This window comes from Chionomys nivalis, chromosome 2 (assembly GCF_950005125.1).
Source record: "Chionomys nivalis chromosome 2, mChiNiv1.1, whole genome shotgun sequence".
Classification (NCBI taxonomy): domain Eukaryota; kingdom Metazoa; phylum Chordata; class Mammalia; order Rodentia; family Cricetidae; genus Chionomys; species Chionomys nivalis.
Window position 1 is genome coordinate 136,191,488 of NC_080087.1, and position 13,109 is coordinate 136,204,596.

The 13,109-nt window shown below is 38.9% G+C and overlaps 1 protein-coding gene across 1 annotated transcript in view; it reads right to left on the bottom strand.

Annotated features, from left to right (window-relative positions):
* Window positions 1-13,109, bottom strand: part of LOC130869328 (cytochrome P450 20A1) — a 62,249-nt gene that overhangs the window by 19,305 nt on the left and 29,835 nt on the right. Inside the window, 2 exon segments of the mRNA XM_057761314.1 lie at window positions 8,323-8,387; window positions 11,782-11,816. Coding sequence (XP_057617297.1) covers window positions 8,323-8,387; window positions 11,782-11,816 — 100 coding nt within the window.

Below are 13,109 nucleotides of genomic sequence, written 5' to 3' on the forward strand. Positions count from 1 at the left end.
AACCTATGGGACACGATGAAAGCAGTGCTAAGAGGAAAGTTCATAGCACTAAGTGCCCACTTAAAGAAAACAGAAAGCATACATTGGGGACTTAACAGAATACCTGAGAGCCCTAGAAAAAAAAGAAGCAGACGCGCCCAGGAGGAGTAGAAGACTGGAAATAATCAAACTGAGGCCTGAAATCAACAAAATAGAAAAACAGAAAACAGTCCAAAGAATCAATGAAACAAAAAGTTGGTTCTTGGAGAAAATCAAAAAAATCAACAAACCCCTATCCAAACTAATTAAACGACAGAGAGAGAGCATGCAAATAAATAAGATCAGAAATGAAAAGGGGGACATAACCACAGACACAAAGGAAATTCAGAGAATCATTAGATCTTACTACAAGAGCCTGTATGCCACAAAACTGGAAAATGCAAAAGAAATGGACATTTTTTTAGATAAGTACCATACACCAAAGCTAAACCAAGACCAGGTGAACGATCTAAATAGACCTGTTAGTCGTGAAGAATTAGAAACTGTTATCAAAAATCTCCCTTCCAAAAAAAGCCCAGGACCAGATGGTTTCAATGCAGAATTCTACCAGAACTTCCAAGAAGAGCTAATACCTATACTCCTTAATGTATTCCACAATATAGAAACAGAAGAGTCATTGCCAAACTCTTTTTATGAAGCTACAGTTACCCTGATACCAAAACCACACAAAGACCCAACCAAGAAAGAGAATTACAGGCATATATCACTCATGAACATCGACGCAAAAATTCTCAATAAAATACTGGCAAACCGAATCCAAGAACACATTAGAAAAATTATCCATTATGATCAAGTAGGCTTCATCCCATAGATGCAGGGCTGGTTCAACAATGTAATCCACCATATAAATAAACTGAATGAAAAAAACCATATGATCATTTCATTAGATGCTGAAAAAGCATTCGACAAAATTCAACACCCCTTTATGATAAAGGTCTTGGAGAGATTAGGGATACAAGGGTCATACCTAAATATAATAACAGCTATTTACAGCAAGTCAACAGCTAACATTAAATTAAATGGAGAAAAACTCAAAGCCATCCCACTAAAATCAGGAACACAACAAGGATGTCCACTCTCTCCATACCTCTTCAATATAGTGCTTGAAGTGCTAGCAATAGCAATAAGACAACATAAGGGGATCAACGGGATTCGTATTGGAAAGGAAGAAGTTAAGCTTTCGTTATTTGCAGATGATATGATAGTATACATAAGCGACCCCAAAAACTCTACCAAAGAACTCCTACAGCTGATAAACACCTTTGGTAATGTGGCAGGATACAAGATCAACTCCACAAAATCAGTTGCCTTCCTATACACTAAGGATAAGGAAGCAGAGAGGGAAATCAGAGAAGCATCACCTTTCACAATAGCCACAAATAGCATAAAATATCTTGGGGTAACTCTGACCAAGGAAGTGAAAGATCTATTTGACAAGAACTTTAAGTCTTTGAAGAAAGAAATTGAAGAGGACACCAGAAAATGAAAGGATCTCCCTTGCTCTTGGATTGGGAGGATCAACATAGTAAAAATGGCAATTCTACCAAAAGCAATCTATAGATTCAATGCAATCCCCATCAAAATCCCATCAAAATTCTTCACAGATCTGGAAAAGACAATAATCAACTTTATATGGAGAAACAAAAAACCCAGGATAGCCAAAACAATCTTATACAATAAAGGAACTTCTGGAGGCATTACCATCTCTGACTTCAAACTCTATTACACAGCTTCAGTATTGAAAACAGCTTGGTATTGGCATAAAAACAGAGAAGTCGACCAATGGAATCGAATAGAAGACCCTGACTTTAACCCACAAACCTATGAACACCTGATTTTCGATAAAGGAGCTGAAAGTATACAATGGAAAAAAGAGAGCATCTTCAACAAATGGTGCTGGCAAAACTGGATGTCAATCTGTAGAAGAATGAAAATAGTTCCATATCTATCACCATGCACAAAACTCAAGTCCAAATGGATTAAAGACCTCAATATCAGTCCGAACACACTGAACCTGATAGAAGAGAAAGTGGGAAGTACTCAACAACACATGGGCACAGGAGACCACTTCCTACGTATAACCCCAGCAGCACAGACACTAAGGGCATCATTGAACAAATGGGACCTTCTGAGACTGAGAAGCTTCTGTAAAGCAAAGGACACTGTCACCAAGACAAAAAGGCAACCCACTGACTGGGAGAAGATCTTCACCAACCCCGCAACTGACAAAGGTCTGATCTCCAAAATATATAAAGAACTCAACAAACTAGACCGTAAAAGGCTAATCAACCCAATTATAAAATGGGGCACTGAGTTGAACAGAGAATTCTCAACAGAAGAAATTCAAATGGCCAAAAGACACTTAAGATCATGCTCAACTTCCTTAGAGATCAGGGAAATGCAAAACAAGACAACATTAAGATACCATCTTACACCTGTCAGAATGGCTAAAATCAAAAACACCAATGATAGCCTCTGCTGGAGAGGTTGTGGAGTAAGGGGTATACTCATCCATTGCTGGTGGGAATGCAAACTTGTGCAACCACTTTGGGAAGCAGTATGGCGGTTTCTCAGGAAATTCGGTATCAACCTACCCCTGGACCCAGCAATACCACTCTTGGGAATATACCCAAGAAATGCCCTATCATACAACAAAAGTAAATGCTCAACTATGTTCATAGCAGCATTGTTTGTAATAGCCAGAACCTGGAAACAACCTAGATGTCCTTCAATGGAAGAATGGATGAAGAAAGTATGGAATATATACATATTAGAGTACTACTCAGCAGTAAAAAACAATGACTTCTTGAATTTTGCATACAAATGGACGGAAATAGAAAACACTATCCTGAGTGAGGTAAGCCAGACCCAAAAAGAGGAACATGGGATGTACTCACTCATAATTGGTTTCTAGCCATAAATAAAGGACATTGAGCCTATAATTCGTGTTCCTAGAGAAGCTAAATAAGAAGGTGAACCCAAAGAAAAACATATAAGCATCCTCCTGAATATTAATCTTCATCAGGCGATGAAAGGAGACAGAGACAGAGACCCACATTGGAGCACTGGACTGAAATCTCAAGGTCCAAATAAGGAGCAGAAGGAGAGAGAGCATGAGCAAGGAACTCAGGACTGCGAGGGGTGCACCCACACACTGAGGCAATGAGGATGTTCTATCGGGAACTCACCAAGGCCAGCTGGCCCAGGTCTGAAAAAGCATGGGATAAAACCGGACTCGCTGAACATAGCGGACAATGAGGACTACTGAGAACTCAAGAACAATGGCAATGGGTTTTTGATCCCACTGCACTTACTGGCTTTGTGGGAGCCTAGGCAGTTTGGAAGCTCACCTTACTAGACCTGGATGGAGGTGGGTGGTCCTTGGACTTCCCGCAGGACAGGGAACCCTGATTGCTCTTTGGGCTGACAAGGGAGGGAGACTTGATCGGGGGAGGGGGAGGGAAATGGGAGGCGGTGGCGGGGAAGAGGCGGAAATCTTTAATAAATAAATAAATAAAAATAAATAAACCTAAAAGGAAAATCTGAGGTTCACAGAGCACAGCCCCACTTGCCCCTTAAACATCAACACTAAACGCACAGGCTTAAATAGTGTAAATCTGCTGCAGTAACATTACACTTTATTATACTTTCAAACCAATGAACACACAGACGTTTAATCTCTTGCTGTTTCTGAACAGTGGATTGAAAAAAATACATTCTTCAGATACAGCAATGTAGCAGGTTACATTATTTCTTCAATTAAAATTATGCAGTTGAGCTTGAAATTCTATTTATGAATTATACTGTATTTACTATAAGTTAAAGATTTTAAGAGATTAAGAAAGGCTTTTTTATTCTAGAATTTCCCTGTCAAATGCTACTGAAGAAGTAGAAACATTAAAAAAAAACACGTACAAATGTTTTTAAAGGATCTACACTGCATTAGAAAGGAGGAACGCTGAGCACACGTAGTGGGCTTGGTGGAAAGCACCTGTCCTCCATGTACACAGGGGGACAGGTGTATTCAGATTCTGAGGAACACATCTAAGAGCAATGCTACAGATTATTAATATGTCAGTATTTACAATGTGCCAAAAGGCATATCCGTTGCATTAATCTGTCTTGAGAAGGTCGTCAGTGTCTAATATTTCCACAGCTGAGTAGATAACCAAGGTCAACAGCACCCAACAGCAGGCATTCTGTCTCTATTTGCTCTGTTGTGTAAATAGGACTTCTCTAATCAATATCTCCAGCAGTAGAAGACTCAGCTCATGGACTGTTGAGAGGATTAAGTAGAAATAGGTAAGAAAAATGTTTCATGCCACAGGACCGGGAAGTCCACTGTGAGACTGTGCCTTCTAGTTATGACAGAGGAGACGCACCCATGAAATCTCAACAACATGGTTGTCCAAGCAAGACCTGAACAATACCAACAGCAGTTGTCATTCCCAAGGTGGGGGACTCTCACCAGGCCCCATCCCTGACAACTGCCGAGAGAAGGAGAATTATGTCCTCCAGGGATACATTCTCTGACTTGTCTTTTTGACATCCAGTGGGCAGCTTTAGAAGCACACACATACAAGCAGCACAGAGTGGACTGGGCAGGATGCATTTATGTGTTGGTTCATTTATATGTACGTGTAATAACAATGGTCAAAGACAAGGAGGACATGGGTGGGATAGGTGGGAGGAGAGGGAGAGAGAACATGATGTATTTAAATTTTAAATTAAAAACAAAATGTTTAGCATAGCACCCAGCCTTGAGTGCTGCACACACATGCACCAAATATTTGTTACGAAGGAGGTGCTTTCCTAAGTACTCTGCAAGTATCACTTCATGCTTGCCCACACCTGTGAGGCGGGAGTTGCTCCTGTTCTGCTCAAACAGCTGAGAGAGCAGGACTTGTTCCTTGCACAGCACACAGTTCCTGGATGAAGTGAACCAATGCTGAAACCAAATAACTGAATCAGAAGATTATTGTTTTCTTCCCTGCTCTCTATCTTCCTTCCTTCTGAGACAGGCCCTCCCGGTGTAGCCCAGGCTAGCCTCCAACTCACATTCCTCCTACCTTACTAATTTACATTACACTCCCAGCCAGTATTACAATTTCTTACTTTGTTTTAACATATGTAAAAGTTATAGTCATAGACATTTATAAAAATACAAATCTTATGTTCAAACAAAAACATACAAATGCTCAAAGTAGCTTCATTCATAATAGTGAAAACTGAAAATAACGCAATATCCTTCTGCAGGTTAATGGTTGTACAAAGTGTGGCACATCTATTTGATGGAGGATTACTCAGCCATAAAAAGAACAAGCAACAATTTACTTAGATCTCAAAGGCATCAAATTTAGTTAAAAAGTCAATTCCAGGCTCCTTCTTTCTCCTCCTCCATGTGACAATTATATTAAGCTATAATTAACCTACTTTTTTTAGTGTCTGAGTTCTATGTATATGTATTTTTCTCTGGGTGAGTTATCTCTCGAAGTTCTGGCAGCAATAAATCTCTGACCCTTCTACCTGATATATATAAGGAAATGCCAACTTCTGGAAGCTCTCAGCTATAATACTAACATTTACATATTTTAAATTTAATAACTCAAACTGATTTCCACAATTTAGCATCTATTCCATTTGGGAGAGGTAGACATTTGTGACAAAGTCTTGATATGTAGCCCAGGTTATCCTCAAATTTTCACTTTTCCTATTTCCACCTCCCAAGTATTGTGGGATATTTGTACACTGTGTGAAGATATATTATTGTGATTGGTGTAATAAAAAGTTGGATGGCCAATAGGGAGGCAGGAGGTATAAGGGGGACTTATGGGCAGGGGGGAAGCTGGAAGGAAAAAAGGCAGAGTTGCCAGTCAGGTGTAGAAGAAGCAGGACATGCAGGAAAAGAGGTTTAAAAAAGTGGTAAAATGTAGATTAATAGAAGCAGATTAATTTATAAGAGGTAGTTGGGAGCAAACCTAAGCTAAAGACTGAGATTTCATAATTAATAAGACGTTTCTGTGTCGATATTTGGGAGCTGGCTGGCAGGATAGAAAAAGATGTAGCAACTCTTGCTACATCCAAGAGTTGGGATGACAACTGTGTGCCTCCACATCTGCCTCCACCTATTGTAACTGGAGGCTGTGCTTTCACTTCCCAGCTGTCCAGTACCGAGTAATCACACAGAAACTTATATTAATTACAAACTATTTGGCCTATTAGTTTGGGCTTTTTATTAACTAGCTCTTACAACTTAAATTAGCCCGTTTTTACTAATCTGTGTACTACCACATGGCTGTGGCTTTCAGGTAATGTTCTGGCATCTTTCACCTTCAGTGGCTACAAGGCCCCGACTCTGCTTTTTTCTCCCTCTCTGTTTAGATTTCCTGCCTGGTTCTATTCTGCCTGGCTATTGGCAAAATCAGCTTCTTTATTAACCAATGGCAATAAAACATATTCATAGCATATAAAAGGGCATCCCACATAGGCTATTCCTTTTAACAGTTTCAATTTCTCTGCATGCTTTGAAATAGCAATATGTCAAAAGTTCCAATGAAGTTTGTCCTCTTTCTCTCGTGTATTTTTCTCTCTCCCTTCCTCTTTCTCTCCCTATGGCACTAGAACAGAATGCAGACCTTACAGATTCTTCATATCTCACCAAAAATTTTTAAAAACTTGTGTGTTTCACATGTTTTTAAAGATTAAAAAATTTTGCTGGGCAACACTGGTGCACACCTTTAATCCCAGCACTCAGGAGGCAGAGGCAGGTGGATCTCTGAGTCTGAGTGTAGCCTGGTCTACAGAGTGAGTTCCAGGACAGTCAGAGCTATACAGAGAAACCTTATATTGAAAAAAATACATAAATATTTTGTTTTCTAATTTTAGTTTTCTATAACTATAGGCATACATATTTTTACAGAAGCACTTTTTCAATTTTATTATAAAAGTCATATAGAATATAAAATTTAGCCAATAGCTTATCATTCTAGAATAACAAATGTAGATTTGCTGCTTTATTAAGAATCTTTAACCTTAAACCAGGTGATAGTGACACACACCTTTAATCCCAGCACTCGAGAGGCAGAGGCAGGTGGATCTCAGTGAGTTCAAGGCCAGCCTGTACTACAGAGTAGGTTCCAGGACAGGCTTCAAAGCTACAGAGAAACCCTGTCTCAAACAAACAAACAAACAAACAAATAACAACAAAGGATCTTTAATGCTAAGAATCTAAAACACAACCTCAAGTGCCAGGAGTATTTAATGTGACCGTCCATAGAGGACACACAACCGTAGTCCCATCACCGTGACTTCCTCTTGCATTCGGCACTGTCGTATGATCTCAAAACAACTCTGTGTATCTAAGTTTTGCCCAGGGACGTAAATCCCAGCCCACACCCTTAAGGAAAATTTCCTAGGAGCCAACCTCTCCCTCACCATTCCCACAAGACACACACCTGTGTCTGTGTGGTTTCTGGATTCTATGAAAGAACTACGTAAGAGACATTTTTTTAAAAAAATCTATTAAGACTAAAGGACAGTTATAGAATCAGATAACTATATGGATTAGGAGATAAGTAATAATAAAAGACAAAACCAAACATCAAGATTGATAGTATCACATTGTTGGAGGAGGTTGCTTGTTTTTCCCGGCCGACTGCCTAGCTTAGACGCAAAATAATCACACAGAAACTGTGTTATTTAAATCACTGCTTAGACCATTAGCTCTAGCTTCTTAATGGCTAACTCTTACTTATTAATTTAACCCATCTCTATTAATCTGTGTATCGCCATGTGGCTGTGGCTTACCAGATAAAGTTCCCCGTGTCTGTCTCAGATAGCAGATCCATGGCTTCTCTCTGACTCTGCCCTTCTTTCTCCCAGCATTCAGTCTAGCTTTCCCTGCCTACCTAAGTTCTGCTTGCTATAGGTTCAAAGCAGTTTCTTATTCGTCAATGGTAATCACAGCACACAGAGGGGACTTGCACATTATCACATGTCACAATGAGCATTTAGGAGACTGAGACAGGATCGCAAGTTCCAGGTCAATATGATCTATCAAATAAGACCTTGCCTCAAGAATGAATGAAAAAAGGAAGGAGAGAGGAGGAAAGAGGGCAGATGAAATAATGAAGGAGAAGCAGTGAAGAGCAGACAGAAGTGGAGTGACTTCCATTGTCATGTACACTACCACATACTGAATGTTTTCTTTAAAACATTAGAAAGGAATGCAACTATACTACACATAAAAACCAGCAATCAAAAAGACATGACACTACTTCATACTTGTGTGGTGACGGCCAAATGCTGGGGTCCTGAAGAACCACACCAAGGGCATAAAGAATGAGGGTCTAGAAAACAAAGGTTCACAAATGCAACACCCAAAAGTCACCCAAAAGCTCTTCTACTCTAGACAGTGAAAATGAAAAGTGACAAAATCGCCACCAGCCATTATCTTGATGATCTTACAACAGACCAGGCTTCCTAAGCATACCATGGTATTTGGATGCTGTGCAGGAAAAACCAGACTTGACAATGTGAAAATTTAAAACCTGCATATGGCTAAACCCTGAAAACTCCTGTGAGCATCAGTGGGAAAGAATCATAAACAGGAAGGAGTCCACTTCTAACTGACAGCCAAGGCACAAGCAGACAGCTCACCAGGAAGAAGTGCTGGGGTGAAAGAGAATGTGAACTGTTGATACACATATGAAAAGCTGTTCCATCTCTCTAATTATCAGAGAGAAGCAAGTGAAACAATGAGATGATCTGATTCACAGAATGTACAGAAGATTCATAAACTCAGAGCAGCTCTGAACTAGAGGGTTGCTGTAGACAGCCACAACAAAATGAACTCAATGGTACTTCTGGAGACTTTTGTCTCAAAATACTTTGTTCTGGCATGTTTTTAAAAACATATTTTTCTTTTGCTTGTATATTATGATTTTTAATTTTGTGTTTTTATTGTTTTATGTGTTTGTATCTGTGTTGTGAATGTGGTTTCTGAAGGTTTATGGATTATTTTCTTTTTTTATTGATTTTATTGAACTCTACATTTTCTCTGCTCCTCTCCCTGCCTCTCCCTTCCCCTTCAACCCTCTCCTAAGGTTCCCATGATCCCAATTTACTCAGGAGATCTTATCTTTTTTTACTTCCCATGTATTTTTCTACTTCCCATGTAGATTAGATCCATGTATGTCTCTCTTAGGGTCCTCATTGTTGCCCAGGTACACACTATGTAAAAATTATATTAGTATAAATGAAAGTAGCTTCTGGGTAATTTTTGGTATAAAATAAGAAAAAAAAGCCAATGGTTTAGTTTTTAAATTTTCTTTCTTCCTGTTTTCCCTGGTAGATGTACATAAATGTTACCAAAAATAAAAACAAAATTCTCCACAGGATTTGAATAGAGCAGGAACATATAGAAGATGAGAACGCGTGTGCACTATCACGACATCGTCCTCCTGAAGTCTGGCAGGTGTCTGCATCCTCCTATCTGAGGTCAGTGAGAATAAACACCTGAGAGAGGACTGAATGTTGGAGATTATGTTGCATTATCTGTTTCAGTCTCATGAAATAAAGACCTGACTTAATCATCCTGTTCATTTAGAAGCACTAATGAAATGATTCCTACAAATCAAATTAGTGGGAGATTTGTTCCTATGACATTATTTTTTTTAGACTTTTAGTAATTATTGCTTAGGCTATTGGCTCCCCTAAAACATCTGAGAGTTTATTGATACTGCAACCTAACATTCAGAGATTCAGATTCTATAGGTTTGGGGTAAGGTTCACCCACATGTACTATTTTAAAAACATTAATCATATTTATCTACTGTTTGCATATTAATGTATGTGCATATGTATGCATATATAAAAGTGTTAACATGTCTGTGGGGTTCAGAACTCATTGGAGTTGGTTCTTTCCTTCCACCATGTGGCTTCCTAGGTCTAAATTCAGGTCATCAGGTTGATGGCTGACACCTTTACCCTCTGAGCCATCCCCATGGCCCTCATCTGAACTTTTAATATGCACTCTGACAGACACTGGCTCTTGGCTCACTTTTGGTTTTTGAAGGTTTATGGATTATTTTCTTTTTTTATTGATTTTATTGAACTCTACATTTTCTCTGCTCCTCCCCCTGCCTCTCCCTTCGCCTTCAACCCTCTCCTAAGGTTCCCATGATCCCAATTTACTCAGGAGATCATGTCTTTTTTTACTTCCCATGTATTTTTTTACTTCCCGTGTAGATTAGATCCATGCATGTCTCTCTTAGAGTCCTCATTGCTGTCTAGGTTCTTGGGGATTGTGATTTGTGGGTTGGTTTTCTTTGCTTTATGTTTAAAAACCACTTATGAATGAGTACATGTGATAATTGTCTTTCTGTGTCTGGGTTACTTCACTCAAAATAATGTTTTCTAGCTCCATCTATTTTCCCACAAATATCAAGGTGTCATTATTTTTCTCTGCTGTGTAGTACTCCATTTTGTAAATGTACCACATTTTCCTTATCCATTCTTTGGTGGAGGGGAATTTAGATTGTTTTCAGGTTCTGGCTATGACGAACAAAGCTGCTATGAACATAGTTGAGCACATGTCCTTGTGGCATAATTGAGTATTCTTTGGATATATACCCAAAAGTGGTATTGCTGGGTCTTGAGGAAGGTTGTTTCCTAATTTTCTGAGAAATCGCCATACTGATATCTAAAGGGGCTGTACCAATTTGCACCCCCACCAACAATTGAAGAGTGTTCCCTTTACCCACAACCTCTCCAGCATAAGTTGTCATCAATGTTTTTGATCTTGACATTCTTACAGGTGTAAGATGGAATCTCAGAGTTGTTTTGATTTGCATTTCTCTGATGACTAAGGATGTTGAACATTTCCTGAAGTGTCTTTCAGTCATTTTAGATTCCTCTGTTGAGCGTTCTCTGTTTAGGTCTGTACTCCATTTTTTTAAAATTGGATTATGTGTTCTTTTGATGAACGATTTCTTGAGTTCTTGGTATATTTTGGAGATCAGACCTCTGTCTGATGTGGGGTTAGTGAAGATCTTTTCCCATTCTGTAGGCTATTGTTTTCACATGGTGAATGGAACCCCAAGGATGTCTTAAGCAGCAGTATTGAGAGCTCTCCCTTCCTGTTTCCCCTGCCCTGTAATGTGTATGGAGTACTGTTTACCTCTCCTTATCAATTTCTTTTTTTTCCAGACTTAGGACTGACTCAAAATTAAATTCTCATTATTACTATTATTATTATTACTTCTGTTGTTGCTACTGTTGCAGGGCGGTGGATCAAACCAAGGCCTTATGTGTGCAAGACAAGTGTTGTAATAATGATCTACACTCACAAAACCCAAAGTTAACTTTTTAAAAATGTGTATGCCTGATTCATTTATTGTCTCTAAAATCAATAGCCAGCTGGTAACTCAATTATTCAAGAGTAACTGGCTATGTCCTTAACTTCCCCTACACTTCCTGGCTGTCCTGGAACTTGCTCTGTAGACCAGACTGGCTTCAAACTCCCAGAGATCTGCCTGCCTTTGCTTCTTGAATGCAGGGACTAAAGGAATGTGTTGCCACTTTATATAGCTTGGCCCACGATGGCTTTTGGGTGAACCATAGCATTTCATTTCACAAAAGATATGTAAACATATGCAATTTACAATATATATTAATATATTCAGTACAAGTTTACAATATATATCTATAAACTGCTAACAAGGATCTGTATACACTAGTCACCCATATGTCCTGCTTGACTTCATCATCAATTAAAACTAGTAAAGCATTAAAAATACATCTTTTAAAAAACTCACAGCATACATGCAAAGAAATAAATAGCAATGTTTTTTATAAACTCTCCCTAAATACTGAAAATGAGATTTAACTCTTAATTCTATCTTTGAGATAACCAATTTGTGGTGGCCACAGTATATTAAACTAAGTTTTGTTTTGTTTCTGTTTCTGAGACCGAGTCTGTGTGGCTCTGGAATTTACACATGTGCCACCATGCCCAGGTTAACTCCATTTAAAAAAAAAGCTTTAGCAAAGATAAATTTTAATGTAATATAGATTTAAAGAAAATAAGCAATAAAAAAAAAAACCCTGATGGGTTGTGAGATGACTCGAGGTGAGTTCACTCACTGCAAACCTAACAACGTGGGTACAACCCCCGGGACCTGGGTCGGGTGAGCTCTCAGTGCGTGCTCAAACTCTGGCATGTGCTCACTGCCACTGCGACAGATAAATGTATGTAAGAAAATACTTAAATAATAAAATTTCAATAATACTTTTTTTTTAAATAATTGAGATCCTTGACACATCTTCACAAATTTCACTTAGTCTATAGCGTCTAGACACACCTACATGTTGAAGAAGAGAAATGTGTGGATGTTTACACCAGCAGCCTTCATCATTTTAAAAATTTGTTCTTGAAATGAAGTATAAGTGAAGTCCTTCAAGGGAACATAAATTTTTTACATTTTAAACTGCCACCTGAATACTTCCTGGAAGCATTTTATATTATGCCTTTTTATGTTTATAAACATTTTTATAATACTGTATCAATATAAACCTACAAACCAGTTGAAGGTAACACATCTTAGAATTATAAATAGAAATCATCTTCAATTCCAAAAAGAGAGTCCTTTCAGAGCACCATCACTGTAGACTCTGTACACGTCCTGAGTCCTTATGAACAGCACACCTGCCTAGAGTTAATGAAAAGCAGCCACAGAGGGTTGTGACTCAGTAGGGGACTGTCTATCTAATGTGGACAAGGACTTGGGTTCAACCTGTAGCACCAGAGGGAAGGGAGCAGGAAAGGTGTTGACAGATTTCATTTCACAGGTGCTAACTAGAATTCATAGGCCCTAAAATGTGCCAAGCAATTCAGGGCAGTTTTCAAAGGTGAAACTGAACACGTGTATGCGGGAGGCACCCATGTGAAGCAAGCTTTTTAAACAAGATCACAGCAGCAAGGAAGGGAAACTTCAAAGGGCTCTCGCAGTGTCTCTCTCTTCAGAAGAACTCTTTGCCAGTGTATGCTCTGTAACCCATCTGAGAGAGAA